This window comes from Choloepus didactylus, chromosome 22 (assembly GCF_015220235.1).
Source record: "Choloepus didactylus isolate mChoDid1 chromosome 22, mChoDid1.pri, whole genome shotgun sequence".
In the NCBI taxonomy this organism is placed as follows: domain Eukaryota; kingdom Metazoa; phylum Chordata; class Mammalia; order Pilosa; family Megalonychidae; genus Choloepus; species Choloepus didactylus.
In genome coordinates this window covers 35,825,189-35,850,608 of record NC_051328.1, presented here as the reverse complement: position 1 = coordinate 35,850,608, position 25,420 = coordinate 35,825,189, and the positions used below count along the sequence as shown (strand labels likewise).

General features: G+C 39.6%; 1 protein-coding gene across 1 annotated transcript; it reads right to left on the bottom strand.

The window, feature by feature from the left end:
• Positions 1–3,514: 3,514 nt before the first annotated feature.
• On the bottom strand, positions 3,515–12,611 carry DYNLRB2 (dynein light chain roadblock-type 2). Its single transcript, XM_037815994.1, has 4 exons — positions 12,527–12,611; positions 10,225–10,300; positions 4,594–4,761; positions 3,515–3,761 (listed from the first exon to the last, which is right to left on the bottom strand). The coding sequence occupies exons 1-4, from the start codon at positions 12,527–12,529 to the stop codon at positions 3,718–3,720; spliced, it is 291 nt and encodes a 96-aa protein (XP_037671922.1). The 5' UTR covers positions 12,530–12,611; the 3' UTR covers positions 3,515–3,717.
• Positions 12,612–25,420: the final 12,809 nt, after the last annotated feature.

Here is a 25,420-nt window from a genome sequence, read left to right as displayed (position 1 = left end):
TTTTGGAGGTTATGGATGGGTCTCCAAGAGCAGGAGCCTCCCTAATAAAATCTTAAGTGCCAGCTCCATAGATAAGATCTGACCTGCACCAGCTCATATACCTGATGCCTTAAAGATGCCTGACCCCAAAGCTCAGGTGAGATACTCACCTGTAAAATCAAGGGGTCGGATAGATGCTCTCTGCAGTCCTCTTCAACTCTGAGAATTTGGGATGCTAAATAGAATGGATTTCCCCTCATTAGGGTATTGCCTTGCTATGGATTCTAACAAGATCTTGTTTAGGTTGGAAATGTCAGATGTTTCAGCTGTCCTGGGATGAGTAGATCCCAGTCCCAGACCTCCTGGGCTGACGGCTGAGGTTGGAGACACTGGGGTGTCACCCAGCGGAATGAAGGAGAAGCACCGTCACTATGTGACCTGAAGCTACAGGCTGCGTCTGAGTCCAATTAGGAGGGGCTCAAGGGAAGTGGGGACAGGTGGCCCTGGGGACCCTAGGGAGAGCAATTACAAGTTGGATACCACTGAGAGGTGGAGACGTGGAGAATAAGGGTTTCTAAAAATAGCTCAAAAAACTAAAGAAATACGACAACCAAATGCAACATGTGACACTTGATATCCTCCTGGATTAAAAAAAAAGTTATAAAGGACATTAGTTGAGACTGTTAGGGAAATTTGAATATGACTGCTTATTAGATAATATTATTGTATCAATGTGCTCTAAAGTGTGATATTGGTGTTGCAAGTATGCAAGAAAAATTTCCTTATTTGGGGGAAATGACTGCTGAAGTGTTTAAATATCATAGTATCTGCACTTTTAGATGACTTAGCAACATATATATATATGTACACACATGTAATATATTAAAATATGTATTTATTTACAGAGGAGAGAAAAGCTAATGTCAAAAAATAATTGGTGAAGTGTGGGTAAAGTTTGTAGGTTCATTGTGCTATTCTTTCTACCTGTCTGAAAGTTTGAAATTTTTTTAAATAAAAAGGGTGGGAAAAGCAGCTCCAAAGTCAGGGTTCTCCATTCCTGCAACGCCTCCCTGTGCCTATTCACCCCACAGGTTGAGGAAGTGCTCTCCCCTGCTGTATTGAAAGCTCATTTCCTCCCTTGTTCTGTTCTCTTTGGAGACAAATCAGCGTCCTCCTGGTCGATTGTAGGGGTCGGCTGGCTTGATGAGGTGGGGACCTCAGGGCTGTCCCCAGAGCTCATTTTTAGATGTGCTCTGGGCCACCCCTCCTCACCACTGCAGTGAGACCCGTGGTTGGGAACAGTGCTGGTGGCAGAGACTAGCCGGTCAGTCGGTTACTCCCTGCAGTAAGACTCCCTGCAGAATACTTCATCCGCACCAACCAAACCTTGCTTAGGTCCTCTTGTCACTCTCATTTTACAGATGAGGCTGCAAGGCTCAGAAACTTGCTTAAGTTTATACTGCTTACAAATGGCAGAGCCAGACTTTGGAGAACCAGGACCGATGACTCCAAAACCTTTGTTCTCACCCATTCTGGAGCGATCTCAGCCCTGGAGGTGCATTGCCATTCCCTGGGGAGTATTTTCAAAATATCCACATCTGGACGCCACTCCCAGAAACACTGAGAAAGGGGTGGGTGTTGGGACTGGGGGGCTCGGCTGTTGGGCTTGTCTATCTAAAACTCGAGGGAGTGTCTCCTCTCCCACCGCCTCTTGGAGAGTGACTCCTTGGCCATCTGTTTGGGGGGCTGTGGTGGCCTCCCAGGATGTGCACTGGGGGCCCCAGGTGTGGGTGAGCCAAAAAGCACAACAGGCCCCTCTCCCCGCACTTGGCGTGCAGCGGGGGAGTGGGTAGCGGGAACCTAGTTGTTGGTGTCTGGGACCCCAGGTGGGGCAACTTGTGTAATCCCCTGGGGAAGGAGGATGGGCAGGCTTCAGCTGTTTCTGTTTTGTTTTTTTGTTTTTGTTTTTGTTTTTTCAGGGCATTTCTTTATTGTAACTTAAAAAAAATACAACTGTAACTAAATTTTGTGAGCAATTTTCTGAAAATCTAATCATGTACAGGATAATTCTACCTAACTCTTCTCCAGCTAAGGGAAGGCAGCATCTGTAGTGGTTTGCATAGATATGAAAGCTTTGAGCAACTGGCCTCTCTAGTCAAGAAGACTAAGATGGATGTGGAAGTAGACATAAGGAAAGTAATCTTGGTTATTAAATTGTAATCCAGGGATCTCCACAGATGCAGCCAATATTCTTGCAGTAGTTACTTCATCCTGAACCTTCCCCTTGGCTCCTTGGTTAACTTCTCCACGCTCTGAGGCTCTCAGCAAAGGTCTCCAGTTCCCCCAACTCACCAGAGACAAACGAGGGAATCTGAGGTTCCCAACTTGAAGTCAGGAATAGAAAATTTGGTATTAAAAGACAGGTTGGACTTGGAGGTCACAGTAGACATCCTCTCCAGAGTCTGTAAATTTTCCTTATCACCAAGGGAGGAGATTAATCAAAGCTCTGACATGTTTCCAGTCTTCTTTTATCCAGGTACGGGCATGGCGGGGGGCGCTGGGTGGGCGCGCACGGCCGGCTTCCTGGAGGCGGCGGCTCCTGTGGTGCCCGTGCGCCCCACGCCTCAGCCGTTTCTTTAAAGTCTTGTTTCTTTAACTTCTTGTTTCTTTAACGTCTTGTTTCTTATGTGGATGTCTGGGGAATTATGCTGAGTGAAAAAAGCCTCTCCCCAAAGGTTATATACTATATAATTCCATTTCTATAACATTCTTGAAATGACAAAATTACAGAAATGGAGGCCCGATTAGTGGTTGCTAGGTAGGGGTCAGGGATTGGGGCTTGGAGGAATCCTTGTGACGAGGGAAGACTGTAGCATCTTGACTGGCTCCAAGTCAATTTCCTGGTTGTCATTTTGTACTAGAGTTTTAAAAAACATAAAGGATACACAAGATCTGTCTTGTTTTACAACTGTATGTGAACCTAGAATTATTTTTAAAAAATTTAAAGTTCTGTTTAAAGAAGGGAAGGGATATGAAGCAAATATGGCAAAATATTAATGCCTTCTCTATGTAGGTTTGGATGCATGAAAGTCTGTTGTATTTGTCAGACTATTTTCTGAACATTTGAATGGAAACTCGCTGGAGTTGGTCAGCGTTGTATGCATTGCATCCTCACCAAGACCCCATCCCTACCCCCCGCATGCTGGCATGATGGTGGCAGAGGTCCGAGAGCTTTGATAGGAAGAAGAGGTGCTTAGCTGCCCCCAGCTAAGAACCATGCCCCTGGCTTATTGCTGTCCTTGTTTGACCTGGTAAAGTACCTCAAGCTCCTGCAGGGCTGGGAATTGATGCTTCGCTGTAGCTCCTCACAGTGTTCCACTGAGTTTTCTTGGCACATTCAAGAAATAGGCAAAAGTATACTTCTATATATCTTCTTGCTACAGTTATTTCCAGACCAAAAGGAACACCCCAAGGAAGGCTGGCTTCCCACTACAATCCTTCAGTTTCCTGTATCCTAAAAACACAGACACACATGTACCAGAATTTGTTTATTATAGAGCTAAAGTACAGCTTTACAATACAATCAAAAGGGAATCAGTGAAACATAGACTAGCTTAAATGCAAAAAGAGAAGGGAATGTCCAAAAGATCCGTTAGATAGGAAGATAATTTTAGTAATCATTAAAGAGTAAAATGTTTCTGACCGACTGTCTCTAGGTCAGACTTGGCTATAGCAGGTCTATTCACACGGATTCTGAATGACAATCAGAAGATACTCCTTATCTGTGGAGAGATGAGGACAAAATTAATTCATTCTAAAAAATTAAATTTAAAAATGAACATTGCCACTGATCTTTTCTCTTCATTGGTTTTCAACCCTAATTGCATATTGCAACCACCTAGCAAACTTTAACAAATACCCATTGCCCAGAGCTCAGCCCTAAAATTCTGACATTGTGGGTCTGAGGAGTATCTCTCAGGCATCCATAATATTTTTAAAGCTCTCCAAGTGGTTCTAATGTATGGCCAAGTGTGTAAAAAGCATTTATGGGTGATGCTGATTTTACAGACGTGCTACAGAGAAGTTGGCTGCAGACTACATTTAGGAGCAGTGGGTACTGTTTTACACGGACCCCTAATAACACTGTGAATGTGTTTCCTTCAGGGAAAGAAGTGTTTCTGAGGCTGCTATCTTCTGGCAGGCCAAGCAGATGCGCTTTTCCCACAGGGAGGGACGTGTTGAAATCTTATAGGCCTTTCCACTATCTATGATCCACCTGTGGTTTATCCCCACAAAGGAAGACGTTTCTCCCACTGTCCAGAAAGTCTCTGTGCTAAGTTCATTGAAAATGAGACCTGCATCACCTGAAGTTTTTGATTACTAATAAAAAAGGCAAGTGGGCAAAACTCCATTTGTTCAAAGATCAAGTTCATTGCTAATTTCACAAGATTTTCAGATTGCAATTTTCAGATTCAAACTTCCTTGTTTTATGATTGAAGAGTACTATGCTTCATGTTGTATATTGAAATCTATACTCTATATTCTTTGAGACAAACCTTCTATCCAGTAAAGTAGAAAGGTGCTTATTTAATATGAAAAGAAATGCCCAATTACCTGGGGCTACCATGATTTCATGTTTCTTTGATCTGATTCTAAGGAAAGTCAGGTCGTTCTGAGGGTCAATGTCACGGACTGTGCTCTTGGCTTTCATCGTCAGCTGGTGAAGAAGGCCCGCGTATTGGACAGTAGTTGAGTTGTCCAAGGTTGTTCGGATCGGAATGCCTATTAAAGGAGTTAACCGTTTTGGATTAAATTTTTCTCTGGTTATAAAAATAATATGCACACTGTAGAAATATGGGCACATACTGACAATTATAAAGAGGAAGAAAAAAAGATGGCTGATATTATGCCCTGGTAACAAAAGTTTAATTTCCTTCTAGTCTTTTTGGAAGTGCACAGATTTAAAAATATAGCTGGAATCAAACTGTGTTTACAAATTTGACTAGTGCTTTTTCCCCCTCACTTAAATTATAGCATACAAGTTGTCCTTGTTGATGAAAGTGAAATCAACATTAGTTTTAGTTGTTGTCATTTTGCTATTTTATAGATATATAATATAATCAAACTCCTATTGTTGTATTGTTAGGTAGGTTATAATTCTAATAGCTAAAAGCGTGGGCAACATTTTTGTGCATAAACCTTTTGGAAGTTGCTAGTCAGTTACTGCAGTACTAAGTTAACATATTATTGTACCAAAATGTATTGCTCCAAGCATCCTGTCTATGCAAGTCTGCCTTCAAATGCTTGTTTGTGTTAGTGTTCTGCCCTGAGGCCAGAAATATAAAGGGATTTCACTGCACATGCTAGAGGGTATATCAAGAGGGATTTCCAAAATTTCTTCATAACTCCTCATGCAATATTTTGCAAGCCTTAACTTTTAGGTGAGAAAAAATAATAACAAAGATATTTGTACTTTCACTGAGCATTCCCTGGTTTGCACTCATTCTTGGTTTAAACATTATTAAATTTGGTTGCTTGTGTACTCTGTTGTTTCATTATATGAATTTAAAACAGAACCTATTCATTAAACTGAAAACTTCTAGCCAGACACATATGAAAGTATAATTCGATTCTGTTCCAATCAGTCCAGCTCAGTTCGATCACCCGGCACTAATCTAAGTGTTGATTAGGTCACGGGCACTGTGCTTGGTGTTTTACAGATACTGAATCTAATCAGAGATGGCTTATTTATTTTGAGAACCATGAGATAGCCAGGGAATTCCAGGGATTTGACTTCCAATTGTGCCTTTAATTTAGGGGGACTGATGAAGGTGAATTTGGGATTGCTTAATTCAGATACCCAAATTAAGGCCAATCAATAAAAAAAGTTGAATACAGGTCTCAGTTTTCCCACCAAGAATGTAGCTCCAGAAACTACTAAACAAGATGAGCACTTCAAGAGTGGAATGTATTTTCCTGAAACTCTTTGAGTCTCTCAGTTTTGACTTTGAAATAGTCTAATTTCTTTTTCTTTTATGGTAATCATTCTCTCCAGAATGGCTGTTGCTAAACAATACGAGGACAGTATTTACAAGGAAACCTATTCAATAAATGAGGTTTCATATAAAAGTTGTTAATTTTAGAATTTTTATTTGTTGGCCACTTTTTACCTAGAAGGTAGTTAGGTCTTTCACACCTGATATAAAGGTTACAAGGCTTGCATCTTTAACAAGCAGGATACTGAAATCGAAGAAGCCATCTTTCTTTTAAGAGCACTTTTGACAAAGTTTTACTTTTGCATCCTAAACAGTGACTACCTATAAAATCTGCATTGCTCAGTGTCAAAACAAAAATATTACCAGAATAAATTATTTAAATATTTACGAATCAGATGCTGAGTCATATTTATTCAATTCATAAATAAAGCAGCTGGCCTTTCTGGATAACTTTGGAAATACCTGGAGTCTTTCACATCTGCTATAGACACTTTAAAAATCAATTAACAAATATTTATTGAACTCTTGCTTTGTACCATTCTAGGCAATTAAAACCTTTTTTTTTCTTGAGAATTTCGGCACATGGCATAAAATTCATCACCCTCCCTTCTCAGAGGCAATCACTACTCACAGTTTCTTCAGCATCCTTTCAGAGATATTCTAAGTCTATTCAGGGATGTGTGTGCTTGTCTTTGTGTTTTTATTCTTTGTCTTAATGGTGTCATTCTCTATTCTGTCTCAATTTTTTTTCACTTAATACACTTGGGAAATTGTTCCATTCAGCATACATAAAGCTAAGTCATTCATTTTAATGACTGATTAATAGTCTGTTGAAATGATGTGTTGTAATGCATTAATATCCTCTTGAGGGGCATGTAAGTTGTTCCCAGTCTTTGACTTTTAGAAATAGGGGTACAGAATATGTCCTTGTACATGTCATTCCACATATGTATATGGGTGTAGGAAAACTTCCCAAAATGGAACTGCTAGAACAAAGAGTATGTCCATCTTAAAATTTGATATTGCTAAACTTATGGCAATACTTTAAAACATGATTTTAAAATATCCCAGTAAACTGGTACACATTAATTCAGTTTTCATCTTCAACTGTACATTTGTACTTTGGTTGATAGACTGTGTTTCAAAAATCAAATGAGTTGGCTGAGTGGCTGATAAAATCAAATGAAATTCAAATGATGAACTTTAAAATGTCAAGAATATTTAAAATTAAGAGCCAACAGAAATCAGGCATAGCCTGGGAAACAGCAAAGTATATATATATGGTTTTTTCATCAGTATCTAATTCAATGATCAGTGTTGCAATATTCTAAACAATGAATGGTTTCGTAAATGAGAAACCGGTGTTAACAAAAACCTACTCTAATGAAAATCTGTACCACTCAGTATTGGGCTAAAGTGATAAATCTACATTTCTTAAAATAGGAATTCAATGTTTTAATAACAGTTAAAGCAAAGGACTATATTTAACATAGCCTATGATGAGATCTAAATGTACAAACATAGAAGGGCTACCTAACCGCAACTCAAATTTTAAATGTTAAAAAGATTTGCCTAGAATTAGTAGACCAAAACCATTAATAAAGAACAAGAACAATTAACATTATCGTAAATATTCTCAGTGTTGAACTTCATGGAACTTCTGAAAGCTGCAAGGCCATGTTATCATAAATGGCCCTTTCATCTAAAATGGAGTAGGTGGTTGGAACTGACTATTTTGTTACATTGTGGTCACACAACTTGCACCTTATGCTGTTACTAAACATCCTCATCATATGCTGTGTTTTTTTTAATAAGTTGACCATAAAAATAAGCCCCACATTTATATTTTTGGGAAAAAAGATGAATATAGCTTTCAGGTAAAAACTCTGGGTATCTAGAATTCTTGAAAAGTACCCTGAGTCCTAACACAACCCTCATATCTTGCAGAGTTTATTAAAATAATATTTTATTATGCTTGGATAAGAAAAGAGATAATTAAGAGTCCCTCCAGGAAAATAAAGTAAAAATCACCTTTAATTTCACCACTCAGAAATAATAACCACATTTTCTCCTGTATTTAAGTGTATGTGTGTTCCTGATTACAAACATGATTAGATAACGCTGGATAATCACTTTGTTCCCTGCTTTTTCATCGAAAACGATGAATGGTTTTTCCATGATTCTAAATTTTCTTGCACATATTAAATGGAGTAATGTTTCGTCAAGTGAATATTTCATAATTAATTTAAACATTCCCCTACTCTTGGAAACATTTACTTGCATGTTTGTTTATTGCTATTGTATGTGATGCTTCAGAAACTGCCCTTTGTACCTAAATCGTCATCGCTCTTTAGGATAGATTCTTAGTAGAATTACAGATCAAAGGGCCTTGATATTTTTCATGCACTTGGTACCTACTGCCAGGATTATTTTAGACCAAGGTATGCCAAAGTTAACAGAAGAGTTGTCCTGGGTATCATAGGTGAATGCACCTGTATGAAGTCATGCAGGTAGCCCATTTTAGGGGGAGTGGCAGGGAGTGTGCACATTCCTGGACATAAAATCAGTTCAAACAGAACCATGCACTGGGGCTGAACTGCTTCCTGGAAATATTCTGCAATAGCTCTTGACTTACCTGGAAGGTCAAGCTTAAATCTTTTCTCCCCTTGTCACTCGAGCTGGGTGAATTTATATATTCATTATTTACATTATTCATTTGGCCTTACATTTTCATTTTCAGTAACCATATCATCTTATCTGTGCAAATAAATTAAAAATTTCCACATTCTCAGAACCATTTAACTGTAGTTCTATTAAACATCAGGTATTGTGCTGGACACTTGACAATCACAAACACTCAATAAAGTATGTTATTTTTCATTTTTAATGATAAAGAATTGAGCTCAGAATTTAAACAGACTTCTTGTTTATAGTTGCTCAATAAATATTTATTGATGGATTTGCTCTGACAGAATAATTAGCTGTGAGATTCTTTGCCTGGCCACCGAGCTGGAAATGTGCAATTCCATGGTGGCACCATGGATTATGTGGAAAAGCTCTTCATATTTCAAAAAAATGCTCTGGAATTTGTGGCACCTTTTGCCTTTACAAATGCCCAAATTAGCACTGAAAGCAGCAGGAGCCTCTAAGCTGTCTCCACCACAGCTGAGCATGGAGTAATGTGCCAGAGAAAACACTGTGAATTCTTAATCAGGATTGTGAATAGTGAGCAAGGTGCTGGTAAAGCTACAGATTTCACAGTTGTTGGAAATATATTGGTCCTTCTTAAATGATACATAAAACTGTGCTATAAATGATATTAAAATTAATTCTCATAGATTTTAATTAAATATGGTAAAAGACCAATTTCATTTAAAATGAAGACTGAAATTCTGTACCCTTTATAATGTTAAAACAAAAAGTGTCAGCAGCGACTTTCTCCCTATTTTCAATATGATAGCTTTATTGATATTTGTGGTGCATTGAATTATATACCCCAATTTAGAAGTGTTCTTGGTCTCGCTGCACATTCCTGTGGGTGTGAACCCATTGTAAACAGGATCCCCTGAAGATGTTATTTTAGTTTAAGGTGTGGCCCATCTGAATGAGGGCTGGCCTTAACCTGAATTACCAGAGCCCTTTATAAGCAGAAGAAATTCAGATAGAGAAAGACATGAGGAGGAGTTGGAAGCCGGAAGTCAACGGAAACCGGAAGAGAAAAGAGAGGACATCGCCGTGTGATGTGAGGCAGAGATGCAAGTCAAGGGTCCCCAAGGACTGTCGGCAAGCCAGCACCGGAACGTTACAGACTTTGGAGGAAAGCATAGCCTTCCTGATGCCTCCATTTCGGAGTTCTCCTCACCTCAAAACGGTGAGCCAACAAATTCCTGTTGTTCAAGGCAAACCATTGTGTGGTAATTATCAGGGCAGCCTGGTAAACTAAGACAGCATTCCTGAAAGTTTGCAAGAGAGTTTACCAAACCTTTAAAAATTAGATATTGCATAGTATTTCTTAGAAATATATAGACCTTTAAAACACACATTAATTCATATATATCCTCAGCTCTTAGCAGAGTACTTGGCATATAATAGATATCCAGTACATGTTTGATAAATAAATGCTATAAGTAAAATATACAGAACATGCTTTTGATTTTAGATTCTAAGGTGTTTGCCTTAAGGCTTGACACAATAAACAGGTTCTTGGTTAGTTCCTATATGTCGAGGAGGCAGGCTGTGATATATTTACCTTCTGCATTTACAACCATAGTTCCAATAACCCCTTTATGGCTCTGAATCCTTTTTAGAGTTTCCTCCACCTCTGCCTGAAAGAGATCAGGAAGGTAATTAACCATAAGGGTCTTTTTGGTGACCTAATCACAAACAGAATAATGTTTACAGACAAAGCCACTTCCCTATCTCCCTAACCAAGGGTACTGGATGCTACAATCTTTAACGTTTAGATGAGAGCTTTGAAATTGTTAAGTCCCACATACAAGAACCCCCTGTATTCAAGCCTGACAAATCTCTTGGCTTGATCCCTCCTAGAGAAAGAACTTATAACCTCACAAGAGCTCATTCTATTTATATCTGTGTCTATTTGCTGGAAAAGCATTCTTCACATTGGACAGAAATCTGTTCTGGATCATCTTTTCACCCACCTATCAGAGGTTTTCCTTCTGGATTAACATGGAAAATTCCTTGTCTTCATTTTAGCCTTTTAAATAGAGAGAGTGATACCATGGCCTCCCTGTGCCAACAAGTATCCCATCATGAGAAATCTTATTCTTATTGGGGAGTTTTCAGATGATAAATTTATGGAAGGATATTCTTTAGAATTGTGTTCCAGGATTCCAGGATTCTCTTGGTAAATGGAGCTCAGGTCCTTGCATAAGCCAAATGTACAACTATGAATGATTATGTTGGAACCCTATTACTGGGTTTTAAACTCAGCTTTGTGAATGAATCTTATACACAGACTGTGTCGTACTGGTTTTAGTTCCCTTGGATACAGAAGTGTCAGAATCAAGAATAATCTTTTTCGAAACAGCATTTTTTTTATGACTGAGCAATCACTGGATATTCTGAATTCAAGCAGTGGTGTCTTGATGAGGGTTGGTGATATTTTTTTCTTTAAACTTCACACAGATGGACATTATGCTATTTTAGCCAAAAGACAGTTTTCTTTTGCATGTAATGTGGGCATGAGCTCTTATTTCCTTTTTTCCCTCGCCGTAGCAGGTGTTTTGTGAATTTCAGGCACTCGTGTATTAAATTTTTGATTTTTGCCATTATGAACTCCATCTATATTCTTTAACTGGCTTTTTCTTTACATTATCTTACTGCAAATGCATTTAAAATGGAAACTATACATCAGTATTAAACAGAAATTGGGTATCATTGCTCATAAACAGAATAATCATAAAAAATTACAATTAAGACAGAACATATTATTAAACTCTGCCTGGATTAAGATGTGAGCCTGCGGTCTGCTCTCAAGGTGAAAAACAGATATTACCAAATGTACTGGCATTAAGGACCTCATAGTGCCAGAAATCTTCCCTGGAATATACTCTAAAGGCTGAAAAGTAAAAAATGGCAGAGGAGTAACTTTCTCACAATGTGATTCATTCTGTTTTATTTGGTATTTTGGGGATCCATAAATATTATGAAGCAACTAAGGGAAACACTGTACTGAAGTGTAACGGTTGTCCAAGGCATCAATAATTTAATACATTTTTTTCATAATATTTAAGACAGTTTCTGCAGTTCCTATTTGTTTTCTTTTCCTTCTTCCCTAAACTTCTCTCTCTGCTCTTCTCTACCTTTTCCTCTCTTCTCCCAGTTGTTTCTCTGTCTTTCAAGAGATCCCAGCCCTCCTAATACAATCTCTTAATCTGTCTCCAATCCCCATGTCATTCTTCTCTTAAAACTATTTGCTCTCAACTTGCTTTTCTCTTTCAATTTCTTTCTTTTTCTTACTGTTTTCACTTGCTCTCTCTTCTTTCCCTCCCTTACCTTCTCTTCTTTTCCTTCCTATTTTCCTTTTTTATCTCTCTCAGCATCTCTGTTTTCTTCCCTGTCCTAGATCCCTGACCTTCCTGCTCCCATCTCCTCCTTCCCTCTCTAGATCTGAACTTTCTTCTCTTCATTTCACCCCTTCAACTTTTCAAATTTTCCTCTCTCTCGAGATATTTTATGGTCATCAGGATCTTTCATTCCCTTGAGATCCCTTTGCTTTTCTCGATCTCCAGCTCCCCCTAACCCGCCCCCCCCATACTCCTGCCCTCAAAATCAACTCCTTAGATATAAACCCCCGATGGCACCCCCCCATCGATACACTCCCCACCCCCTACCTAGACATCTTAATTTCTTCCCCTTTTCAGGGTATCCCTCTAGTTCTCCACGGTCTTCCTCTCGCCCTTCCAGTAATCCCCTGCAGTCACCAGCCTTCTCTGCGGCCCCCGGGGTCCGGCCGGGCCAGGGTCGGTCCCCAGATTCGGGCAGCTAGGGCCCCTGACCGTCCGCGCCCTTGGAGACCCCCGATTTACCATCACGACAGCGACGAGACCTAGGCTCAGTCGGGCGTCACCGCTTTCCGGATGTCAACAACGCTTCCAGCCGTTGCTAGGAGACGGGGGAGGAAGTGACTTTTCGGAAGCGAAGGTGCCCGCGCCTGCGTGCGCGCGGGTCGGACGGCAGCCCGGGGTCTCCCTTCCGCCCTGAGCGCCTTGCTGACGCCTCCCGGCCTCCGTAGGCGAAATTTAGGGCACCGGGCACCGGGCGCTCACCTGGGGTTGGGTGGACAGAGTAGGGAAGAAGGATGTAGGCCAGGCTCTCCATCATCCATTCGTTCATTCATTCTTTCGTTTATTCATTCGCTCATCCATTCATTCAGGCACACATTAATTTAACAGCCACTTACTCATTCGAGAGCTATTTACTGGGCACCACCGGTACCTGGCACAGATCTGGGCCTGGACTGTATTCTAGCCAGGGAGACAGACAAAAAGTAACGAAGCAGTAATTTTCAGGTGTGATATTCCCTCGGGAACAAATAAACGGGGGCTAGGTTGATCTGACACCCGGGGTTGGGCTGCTTTAGATACACAGACTCAGTTGCCTCATGACACTCGGCTGTACAGCACCGCCCTGTGCAGCGCTGATAGGTTTGTCCCACAGTAGTTTTTATATTAAAGTGTATCACAGCATCTAATAATCAATCATATTGTCTTGTTGTATATTGATTAATTTATATCTTCCCCACCCCCAAAACTGTAGAGTAAGGGCTATCTTACCTCTTACGTCCTCATCCACTTGTGCCACCTCTACTTCAACTCAGTTTAAGGGTGGCTGCTTGCCTTTGTTTAATCCGTTATTTCTTTTTGTCACTATTTGTGGACAGTTCAGAGTTGCCGAAAAATTGTTTGCAAATGGTAGTGCTGAGGTACCACTGAGTGTTCAGGAACTGATGGAGGAAACAGAAGATAAAATCCAGCAGATCAGTTAGGGGTAGTCAGAAGTCACTTGACTTTCTGAAAGACATTGACATTAATTATCTTCGTAGCCTGGGAGGAAGATCAACAATTTGTGTAGCTCAGCAGGAAAATTTTATGGCAGGAGGCATGTTGTGACTTACTGAGGTTTGAAGAGGACAAACAGTGATCACTAAATAATTTGGGAATGCATCTTCATAGGGACCTCCATAAAGAACAGGAGTTGTGCTTCTCTTTCCAGAAAGTAGTCGCACACTAACCAGGAGAGGCATATTGCTAGAAATGTCAACTACAATCTGAATGATTTGGGCCCTTGGCAGGGATGCTCTGGAATGGTCTTGAATTCATCAGTGGTTTTGGACTAGAAGATTCATTTCAACTCTGACGCTATCTTTTTATGACATCAAGCTATAAATAATCTGAGAACCTCTATTCTGCTTCAGTTTTTTAGGGGGAGTCAGTTCTGGTAGCTGTTATTCTTCCCTTTTTTCCCTCCAAGTAACTTGGATGTTTCAAAAGGCCAGGTCACAATAGCCAACAAATTTCCCTTGTCACTCACTGTTGAGATGATTTGGAATGGGCAACTAAGGTCATGGAGGAGGAGTCTGGCTTGCATGTGTTTATGTGTGTGTGTGTATGTGTACATAAGGTCCAGTAAGTGATTGTATCTAGCCTTTCGCAGGAAGAAAATACAGGTTTTTCCAATAATACTGGCTGAATTATATAGGCTCTTAGGCTACAAGAATAGCCCAAAAATAGTTGGGCTCTCTGGGTGTTTCTGATCAAGCAGATTCCTGCTTGAGTGTTTAGCCATTTAGTCTGCTTGTAAAAATCAGTGACAGTGTGCCATGTAGTTATGTCAATCAGCTTTTAATGAAAGAACTGACTGCATATGTATGAAGTGTGGTTTCCCTTGGGTCAGGAGTGAGGGTATCAAATTCATTCAATAGCTGACAGTTGTGATTAGAGCAAAGAAAGACTCCTACGTTAAAGTCCCTGACAGGACTGCCCAACTGCTGAAAAACAAATAAGAAGTAGCCAAACTGACTTCCAACCAACAGTCAAGATTGACTCACCGAGCACAGGAAATCAATGAGGAGAATATGAGCCATTTTCTCCTTATTGATTTTCACTTCTAATTATTCCTTGGAGGTAGCTTGGTTTAATTTTTTTGCCTTTTTTGGGACTATAATGAATATCCAGAGCTGTGTTCTGTAGTGTCTTGGCAGTGTCTGACAATACATGTGAATTCTTCCTTTCCCCTCTCCTCCTCTCTCCTCCTTATCCCTTGTTTTGATTCATTGTAAGTGCTAAATAACTTTGAAGTTTGAAAGAACTAGTCAATACTTCTGGAAAGTACTCTGAAGTGACCCCAAAAGTTGTGGGATATGCGGTGACAAAGCCTGCTGTTGTTCACATATTTTGTCAAATCCAGGTGATCTTCTGGGTCTCTTTCTCTTCTCTTTAATAAGTTGCTACTGCTCTCTGTTAGTCTGCACAAATGTGGTAATTTCGTCATCTTGAGTTTTCTCTTGAAATTTTTCTATACCAGCCCATATATCTATCTTTGGTATTCCTGCCAGTTGTCATATATAGACTGGGTCATGGAATATATTTCATGCCCGTTTTCTTGCAATATAAGGCATTGTTTATACAATTAAACAGAACTTCTAGTACTCTACTGGTTTCCCTCCAGAAAGTGGACACTAGAGTCTCCTAAAATCCCCTGTACTACTAAGCCTCAATTACAGGATGCCAGTGGTATTAGCAAGTATTCCACATAACTGACCACCATAATATTTTATGTCATAATATTTTAGAATTATAGATTTAGGGTTTCAGATCAACCATTTTCTACTTCATATTAGGACAAAGGAAACTCCTGGGGTAATTCTTTTCAAGACCCAGGTGTAACATAAGCTTTCACATTTACAGTAAGGGAACCCTCCTCATTGGAATAAAGTCATTTCCTAGAGCACAGCATTTGAAGCCAGGGTTGACATTTTTGCTTGCATTTCATTGAATGCAGTAAAATCTCTGAGCTTTGATTTCCTCACCTGTAAAATAATAATTTAATTTATATTATTATAATACTATTTATTATTATAAATAATATGTGCCTCAGAAGGTTGTTGTGAGGCACGCCAGTTTGTATATATTATGTCCTCCAGAAAAAGCCATATTCTTTAATGCATTCTTGCGGGGGCAGACTGATTAATCTTTTTGATTAGGGTGTGACCTCTTGATTGAATGCTTCCATGGAGATTTGAGCCTGCCCATCCAGGGTTAGTTTACTGGAGTCCTTTAAAGGGAGCCCTCACAGAGAGCAGAGAGAAAGAAAAAAAAAAAAAAAAACTCCCTGGGATATGCTAAGCCAAGGCCCAGATGCTTGCTGACACTTAGAGATTGTTGGAGATGTGGACAGAAGGACATTTGGAGATGCTGAGCTAAGAGATGAAGCTAAGAGAGACACAGAGACATTTTGGAGAGAGCCATTTTGAAACCAGAACCCTAGAGCAAAGAATCAGCATAAGTCAGCCACATGCCTTCCCAGCTAATAAAGGTTTTCTGGACACCATCGACTGTTCTTCAGTGAAGGTATACTCATGTTGATGCCTTAATTTGGACATTTTCATGGCCTTCAGACTGTAAATTTGTAACCAAATAAACCTCCTTTATAAAAGCCAACCCATTTCTGGTATTTTGCATAACGGCAGCATTAGCAAACTGGAACATGAGGTTTACATATATGTGTGCAAAATGCCTGCCCATACCAGGTGCTTAATATGGATCACTTAACCACTTTTCTTTCTTCTGTCTTTTCCTATCTATAGGCTACCTTTCCTCCCCTCTATCCCTCTTTCTCATCTTTCCATTTCTTCAGTCTTTTCCTCCTTACTTCCCTTCCATGTTTCTTTTCTCTCTCTCTTCTCAACCACCTTCTCTTCAAGCTCTCCCTTCATTCCCTAGGAAAAACATCCAGAATTCATATTGTTGACTTTTCACTAAGGGACACTTTTCCCTTTTTCTTCTTGGACTCTGACCTTCATCTACTTCTTTTTTTTTTTTTTTTTAATCTTCATTTTTTTGAGATATATTCACATACCACATACCACGCAGTCATACAAAACAAATCGTACTTTCGATTGTTTACAGTACCATTACATAGTTGTACATTCATCACCTAAATCAATCCCTGACACCTTCATTAGCACACACACAAAAAAATAACAAGAATAATAATTAGAGTGAAAAAGAGCAATTGAAGTAAAAAAGAACACTGGGTACCTTTGTCTGTTTGTTACCTTCCCCTATTTTTCTACTCATCCATCCATAAGCTAGACAAAGTGGAGTGTGGTCCTTATGGCTTTCCCAATCCCATTGTCACCCCTCATAAGCTACATTTTTATACAACTGTCTTCGAGATTCATCGGTTCTGGGTTGTAGTTTGATAGTTTCGGGTATCCACCACCAGCTACCCCAATTCTTTAGAACCTGAAAAGGGTTGTCTAAAGTGTGCGTAAGAGTGCCCACCAGAGTGACCTCTCGGCTCCTTTTGGAATCTCTCTGCCACTGAAGCTTATTTCATTTCCTTTCACATCCCCCTTTTGGTCAAGAAGATGTTCTCCGTCCCACGATGCCGGGTCTACATTCCTCCCCAGGAGTCATATTCCACGTTGCCAGGGAGATTCACTCCCCTGGGTGTCTGATCCCACGTAGGGGGGAGGGCAGTGATTTCACCTTTCAAGTTGGCTTAGCCAGAGAGAGAGGGCCACATCTGAACAACAAAGAGGCATTCGGGAGGAGGCTCTTAGGCACAACCATAGGGAGGCCTAGCCTCTCCTTTGCAGCAACCGTCTTCCCAAGGGTAAAACTTATGGTAGAGGGCTCAACCGATCAAACCACCAGTCCCCTATGTCTGTGGTCATGTTAGCAACCATGGAGGTGGGGTAGGCGAATACCCTTGCATTCTCCACAGGCTCCTCAAGGGGGCACTACATCTTTTTTTTTCCTTGTTTTTCTTTTTTTTTTTTTTTTAACTTTCCCTTCTTTTTTAAATCAACTGTATGAAAAAAAAGTTAAAAAGAAAACAAACATACAATAAAAGAACATTTCAAAGAGACCATAACAAGGGAGTAAGAAAAAGACAACTAACCTAAGATAACTGCTTAACTTCCAACATGTTCCTACTTTACCCCAAGAAAGTTACATAATATAGCAACATTTCTGTGAATTTGTTCCTACTATATCCATCAGAAATTAACAGACCATAGTCATTGCTGGGCATCCCCAGAACGTTAAATAGCTTATCTGTTCTTCTTGGATTATTGTTCCCCCTTCCTTAATTGCTCTCTACTGCTAGTTCCCCTACATTCTACATTATAAACCATTTGTTTTACATTTTTCAAAGTTCACATTAGTGGTAGCATATAATATTTCTCTTTTTGTGCCTGGCTTATTTCGCTCAGCATTATGTCTTCAAGGTTCATCCATGTTGTCATATGTTTCACCAGATCGTTCCTTCTTACTGCCGCGTAGTATTCCATCGTGTGTATATACCACATTTTATTTATCCACTCATCTGTTGAAGGACATTTGGGTTGTTTCCATCTCTTGGCAATTGTGAATAATGCTGCTATGAACATTGGCGTGCAGATATCTGTTCGTGTCACTGCTTTCCGATCTTCCGGGTATATACTGAGAAGTGCAATCGCTGGATCGAATGGTAACTCTATTTCTAGTTTTCTAAGGAACTGCCAGACTGACTTCCAGAGTGGCTGAACCATTATACACTCCCACCAACAATGAATGAGAGTTCCAATTTCTCCACATCCCCTCCAGCATTTGTAGTTTCCTGTTTGTTTAATGGCAGCCATTCTAACCGGTGTTAGATGGTATCTCATTGTGGTCTTAATTTGGCATCTCTCTAATAGCTAGTGAAGCTGAACATTTTTTCATGTGTTTTCTTGGCCATTTGTATTTCCTCTTCAGAGAACTGTCTTTTCATATCTTTTGCCCATTTTATAATTGGGCTGTCTGTACTATTGTCATTGAGTTGTAGGATTTCTTTATATATGCAAGATATCAGTCTTTTGTCTGATACATGGTTTCCAAAAATTTTTTCCCATTGAGTTGGCTGCCTCTTTACCTTTTTGAGAAATTCCTTTGAGGTTCAGAAACTTCTAAGCTTGAGGAGTTCCCATTTATCTATTTTCTCTTTTGTTGCTTGTGCTTTGGGTGTAAAGTCTAGGAAGTTGCCGCCTAATACAAGGTCTTGAAGATGGTTTCCTACATTATCTTCTAGGAGTTTTATGGTACTTTCTTTTATATTGAGATCTTTGGTCCATTTTGAGTTAATTTTTGTGTAGGGGGTGAGGTAGGGGTCCTCTTTCATTCTTTTGGATATGGATATCCAACTCTCCCAGCCCCCATTTGTTGAAAAGACCATTATGACTCAGTTCAGTGACTTTGGGGGCCTTATCAAAGATCAGTCGGCCATAGAACTGAGGGTCTATCTCTGAATTCTCAATTTGATTCCATTGATCTATATGTCTATCTTTGTGCCAGTACCATGCTGTTTTGGCAACTGTGGCTTTATAATAAGCTTCAAAGTCAGGGAGTGTAAGTCCTCCCACTTCGTTTTTCTTTTTTAGAGTGTCTTTAGCAATTCGAGGCATCTTCCCTTTCCAAATAAATTTGATAACTAGCTTTTCCAAGTCTGCAAAGTAGGTTGTTGGACTTTTGATTGGGATTGCATTGAATCTGTAGATGAGTTTGGGTAGAATTGACATCTTAATGACATTTAGCCTTCCTATCCATGAACATGGAATATTTTTCCATTTTTTAAGGTCCCCTTCTATTTCTTTTAGTAGAGTTATGTAGTTTTCTTTGTATAGGTCTTTTACATCTTTGGTTAAGTTTATTCCTAGGTACTTGATTTTTTTAGTTGCTATTGAAAATGGTATCTTTTTCTTGAGTGTCTCTTCAGTTTGTTCATTTCTAGTATATAGAAACATTACTGACTTATGTGCATTAATCTTGTATCCCGCTACTTTGCTAAATTTGTTTATTAGGTCTAGTAGCTGTATCGTCGATTTCTCAGGGTTTTCCAGATATAAGATCATATCATCTGCAAACAATGACAGTTTTACTTCTTCTTTTCCAATTTGGATGCCTTTTATTTCTTTGTCTTGCCGGATTGCCCTGGCTAGCACTTCCAGCTCAATGTTGAATAATAGTGGTGACAGCGGGCATCCTTGTCTTGTTCCTGATCTTAGAGGGAAGGCTTTCAGTTTCTCACCATTGAGTACTATGCTGGCTGTGGGTTTTTCATATATGCTCTTTATCATGTTGAGGAAGTTTCCTTCAATTCCTACCTTTTGAAGTGTTTTTATCAAAAAGGGATGTTGGATTTTGTCAAATGCTTTTTCAGCATCTATTGAGATGATCAATTGATTTTTCCCTTTTGACTTGTTAATGTGTTGTAATACATTGATTGATTTTCTTTTGTTGAACCATCCTTGCATGCCTGGAATGAACCCCACTTGGTCATGGTGTATGATTTTTTTAATGTGTCTTTGGATTCGATTTGCAAGTATTTTGTTGAGGATTTTTGCATCTATATTCATTAGGGAGATTGGCCGGTAGTTTTCCTTTTTTGTAGCATCTTTGCCTGGTTTGGGTATTAGATTGATGTTAGCTTCATAAAATGAGTTAGGTAGTGTTCCATTTTCTTCAATGTTTTGAAAGAGTTTGAGTAAGGTTGGTGTCAGTTCTTTCTGGAAAGTTTGGTAGAATTCCCCTGTGAAGCCATCTGGCCCTGGGCATTTATTTGTGGGAAGATTTTTGATGACTGATTGGATCTCTTTGCTTGTGATGGGTTGGTTGAGGTCTTCTATTTCTTCTCTGGTCAGTCTAGGTTGTTCATATGTTTCCAGGAAATTGTCCATTTCTTCTACATTATCCAGTTTGTTGCCATACAGTTGTTCATAATATCCTCTTATAATTTTTTAAATTTCTTCAGGATCTGCAGTTATGTCACCTTTTTCATTTATTATTTTGTTTATATGGGTCTTCTCTCTTTTTGATTTTGTCAGTCTATCTAGGGGCTTGTCAATCTTGTTGATCTTCTCAAAGAACCAACTTTTGGTGATATTTATCCTCTCTATTCTCTATTGTTTTTTTTGTTCTCTATGTCATTTATTTCTGCTTTAATCCTTGTTATTTCTTTTCTTCTACTTGGTTTAGGATTGGTTTGCTGTTCATTTTCTAGCTTCTTCAGTTGATCCATTAGTTCTTTGATTTTGGCTCTTTCTTCCTTTTTAATATATGCGTTTAGTGCTATAAATTTCCCCCTTAGCACTGCTTTTGCTGCATCCCATAGGTTTTGGTATGTTGTGTTCTCATTTTCATTCGTCTCTATATATTTAGCAATTTCTCTTGCTATTTCTTCTTTAACCCACTGATTGTTTAGGAGTGTGTTGTTTAACCTCCAGGTATTTGTGAATTTTCTAAGTCTCTGATGGTTATTGACTTCTAATTGTATTCCATTGTGGTCAGAGAATGTGCTTTGAATAATTTCAATCTTTTTAAATTTATTGAGGCTTGTTTTATGTCCCAGCATATGATCTATTCTGGAGAAAGTTCCGTGAGCACTAGAAAAGTATGTGTATCCTGGTGATTTGGGATGTAATGTCCTGTATATGTCTGTTAAATCTAATTCATTTATCAGATTGTTTAGGTTTTCAATTTCCTTATTGGTCTTCTGTCTGGTTGATCTATCTATAGGAGAGAGTGATGTGTTGAAGTCTCCCACAATTATTGTGGAAACATCAATTGCTTCCTTTAGTTTTGCCAATGTTTCTCTCATGTATTTTGTGGCACCTTGATTGGGTGCATAGACATTTACGATTGTTATTTCTTCTTGCTGAATTGCCCCTTTTATTAGTATGTAGTGGCCTTCTTTGTCTCTCAAAACATCCCTGCATTTGAAGTCTATTTTATCTGAGATTAATATTGCTACACCTGCTTTCTTTTGGCTGTAGCTTGCATGAAATATTTTTTTCCATCCTTTCACTTTCAGTTTCTTTGTGTCCCTGTGTCTAAGATGAGCCTCTTGTATGCAACATATTGATGGTTCATTTTTTTTGATCCATTCTGCGAATCTATATCTTTTAATTGGGGAGTTTAATCCATTTACATTCAACGTTATAACCGTGAAGGCATTTCGTGAATCAGCCATCTTATCCTTTGGTTTATGTTTGTCATATTTTTCCCCTCTGTCTATTAATATCCTTTATTGTACCCATACCGAATCTCTTTACTACTGAACCTTTCTCCAAGTCTCTCTGTCCTTTCTTTGTTTCTCTGTCTGTAGGGCTCCCTTTAGTATCTCCAGTAGGGCAGGTCTCTTGTTAGCAAATTCTCTCAGCATTTGTTTGTCTGTGAAAAATTTAAGCTCTCCCTCAAATTTGAAGGAGAGCTTTGCTGGATAAAGTATTCTTGGCTGGAAATTTTTCTCACTCAGAATTTTAAATATATCGTGCCACTGCCTTCTTGCCTCCATGGTGGCTGCTGAGTAGTCACTACTTAGTCTTATGCTGTTTCCTTTGTATGTGGTGAATTGCTTTTCTCTTGCTGCTTTCAGAACTTGCTCCTTCTCTTCTGTGTTTGACAGTGTGATCAGTATATGTCTTGGAGTGGGTTTATTTGGATTTATTCTATTTGGAGTTCGCTGAGCATTTATGATTTGTGTATTTATGTTGTTTAGAAGATTTGGGAAGTTTTCCCCAAGAATTTCTTTGAATACTCTTCCTAGACCTTTACCCCTTTCTTCCCCTTCTGGGACACCAATGAGTCTTATATTCGGACGTTTCCTATTATCTATCATATCCCTGAGGTCCATTTCGATTTTTTCAATTTTTTTCCCCATCCTTTCTTTTATGCTTTCATTTTCCATTCTGTCATCTTCGAGGTCACTGATTCGTTGTTCAACTTCCTCTAGTCTTGTAGTATGAGTGTCCAGAATCTTTTTAATTTGGTCAACAGTTTCTTTAATTTCCATAAGATCATCCATTTTTTTATTTAGTCTTGCAATGTCTTCTTTATGCTCTTCTAGGGTCTTCTTGATTTCCTTTGTCTCCCGTACTATGGTCTCATTGTTCATCTTTAGTTCTTTGAGTAGCTGCTCTAGGTGCTGTGTCTCTTCGGATCTTTTGATTTGGGTGCTTGGGCTTGGGTTATCCATATTGTCTGGTTTTTTCATATGCTTTATAATTTTCTGTTGTTTTTGGCCTCGTGGCATTTGCTGAACTTGATAGGGTTCTTTTAGGATTTGTAGACCAATTGAAGTCGTTATCTCTAATTTATCAGATCTACAGCTTCGTGGAGTACACTTTCTCTAACTAACCAGCAGGTGGCGTCCACGAGCCACCTGTTCTCCACAAGCCAGTTCTCCCCTGCTTAGCCTTTTTGGTGAGTGGGGGAGTGAGTCTTGTGGGGTCCAATTGGTGTACCAAGCTTGCGTGTGTAGTTGGTGTTGCCCGCCCTGTATATGGGGCGTGTTTCTGGGCAGTCAGGGAGGGGGGGTGGCCCTAAGAATCAAATCTCCCTGGTGATCCTAGAGTTTTAAAGCTGCTGCAGTAGTCTAATCCTTCAGTTCAGTCCTGCCACAGTTTGTCTTTGCCAATGACCCACAAGTCCTTGGTATTGGCGTATGGCTCCTGAGACTTACAAGTGGGCCCCTCTTCCAGGCTGTGCACCCCGGGTCCTCTGTTGAGGGATGACTGTGCTATGTCACAGGTGAGTGCCGTCCCCCCAGGGCAGTTCTGGGCTGCTGGTCTGTGTAGGGAGGCTCCCAGTCTGCTGAAATGATGGCTGAATGGGGCTTTGTTAATTCACACTGCTCCACCTTCCCAACTCTGGGGCAATCAGCTGAGGTTGCAGGGAAGGCTAATGTCCACACCCAGTTTTGTGGTATGTGCCTGTTATTTGAAGCACTTCCGTCACACTGTGTTGTCTGGGGCAGCTCTGGGCTATGGGGCTGGCGATGGACAGGAGTGTTTCCTGTCCACCAGGATGATGGCTGTGAGTGGACACCCCCCTTTTCTTGGGAAGTTGTGGTGTTTAGTGAATTTTCTCAGCCACTGGGTTATTGCCTTTTGTCTCAGAGCTCTCTTAGTTCTGCACTTGAGTTGACCTGCCCAAATTACAAGTCTTTGAAGCTTTCTGTATTGGGCTTCTTAGAGTAATTGTTTTAGAAAAAGAAAAAAGGATTAAAAAAAAAAAAAAAAAAGAAAAGGGCCCTCCTCAGAGATCTAATGGGTTATTGAAATGCTAAGAGACAAAGCAACCAGGGCCATTAAGGAAAGGTCCACAGGGCAGAGAGATCAGCTTTTCTTCGGGATTTGCATATGCGCCTCAGGGCCTGAGCTCTGCCCTTCCCCTTTCTATGTTCACCAGAACTCCAAAAGTCCTCCGCTTTTATTTTGGAGTTTTTCGTGTTGTTTTTTTTCTATGCCTGTCTCCTCTCTGCTGGGCTGGCTGCTCTCAGATTCTCTGGTGTCTGGTCTTAGTCTATCTATGGTTGGAGTTTGGATCAGTAGAATGAGTTTCCGATAAGGGCTGCCACTGCAGTTCTCCCTTCTCCTTCCCGGAGCTGATAGCCCCTCCTCCCCCGGGACTGAGCCTGGCAGGGAGGGGCACGGGTCCCCTGGCTGCAAAAACTTACAGATTTCGCTGATCTCAGCAGTTCGACATTTTCATGAGTGTTGTGTGAAGTATGCCCAAAGTCAGATTGCTCTATGGTGTCCAGTCCACGCAGTTCCTGGCTTTCTGCCTACTTTCCTGGTGGAGTAACTAAAACATACAGCTCACCAGTCCACCATCTTGCCCTGCCTCCCCTTCATCTACTTCTAATACTGTCTTTCCACAATTCCAGTTTTTAAATTTCTAGCTCCAATATCAGTGCATTTCATGCAAACATTCTTGGGATCTCAGGGTTGAAGGAAAACTGTCAGTATTTCCTGATCTATTAAATTTTTTCAATGAAAGAAGGAAGAGCTAAAGAGAAGAATAAATCCCATGTACTTGATGTACCCTTTCTTTTCACTGATAATCCAGTTGCAAGGCATCTGATCCATTTATTTTCAAGATCTCTAGTCTATTTGCTTTCAAAATTTTTCATTGTTAAATATTACATACAAAAATGTAAAGTGCACAGAATAAATGTACAGCTCAATGAACTACCATAAAGTGAACTTCTATTTAACCCCTGACAAGTAAAAAAATAGCACACTGTCCAGACCCCAGAAACCTCCAAAATTACTTCCTCCTTTCTCCCAAAGTTATCTATCTGACTTCTAACAGTATAATTTAGTTTTCCTGTTTTTAAATTTATGTAAATGGAATTACATAGCATGTAATCTTCTGTGTCATGCTCATTTTGCTCAAAATGTTTATGAGAGTCATCTAGGTTATATACAGTTGTAGTTCGTTCATTTTTATTGCCATATTGTTTTCAGTTGTAAGAAAACACCAAAATTTATTTATACTTTTACTGCTGATAGATAATTTTGGTTGCTTCCAGGTTTTGACTATTACGAATAGTGCTGCTGTAAGCATTCTTATACACTCAGTGCACATGTGCATGCACTTATTTTGAGTATATATGTAGAGGTGAAATTGCTGGGTCATAGAGTCTGTGATGTCATCAACTTTATCAGGCAATGCCATACTATTTTCCAAAGCGGTTGTACCAATGTGCACCCCTGACAGTAGTGCAAGAAAATTCCTTTTGCTATATATTCTTTCCAGTTCTTAGTATGGTCATGCTTTCTAATTTTAGCCATTTTGGTATGTGTATAGTGGTATCTCATTGTGGTTTTAATTGGCATCTCCAAATTAATTGTTGAGATTGAGTACCTTTCTATATATTGATTGAACAGAAAA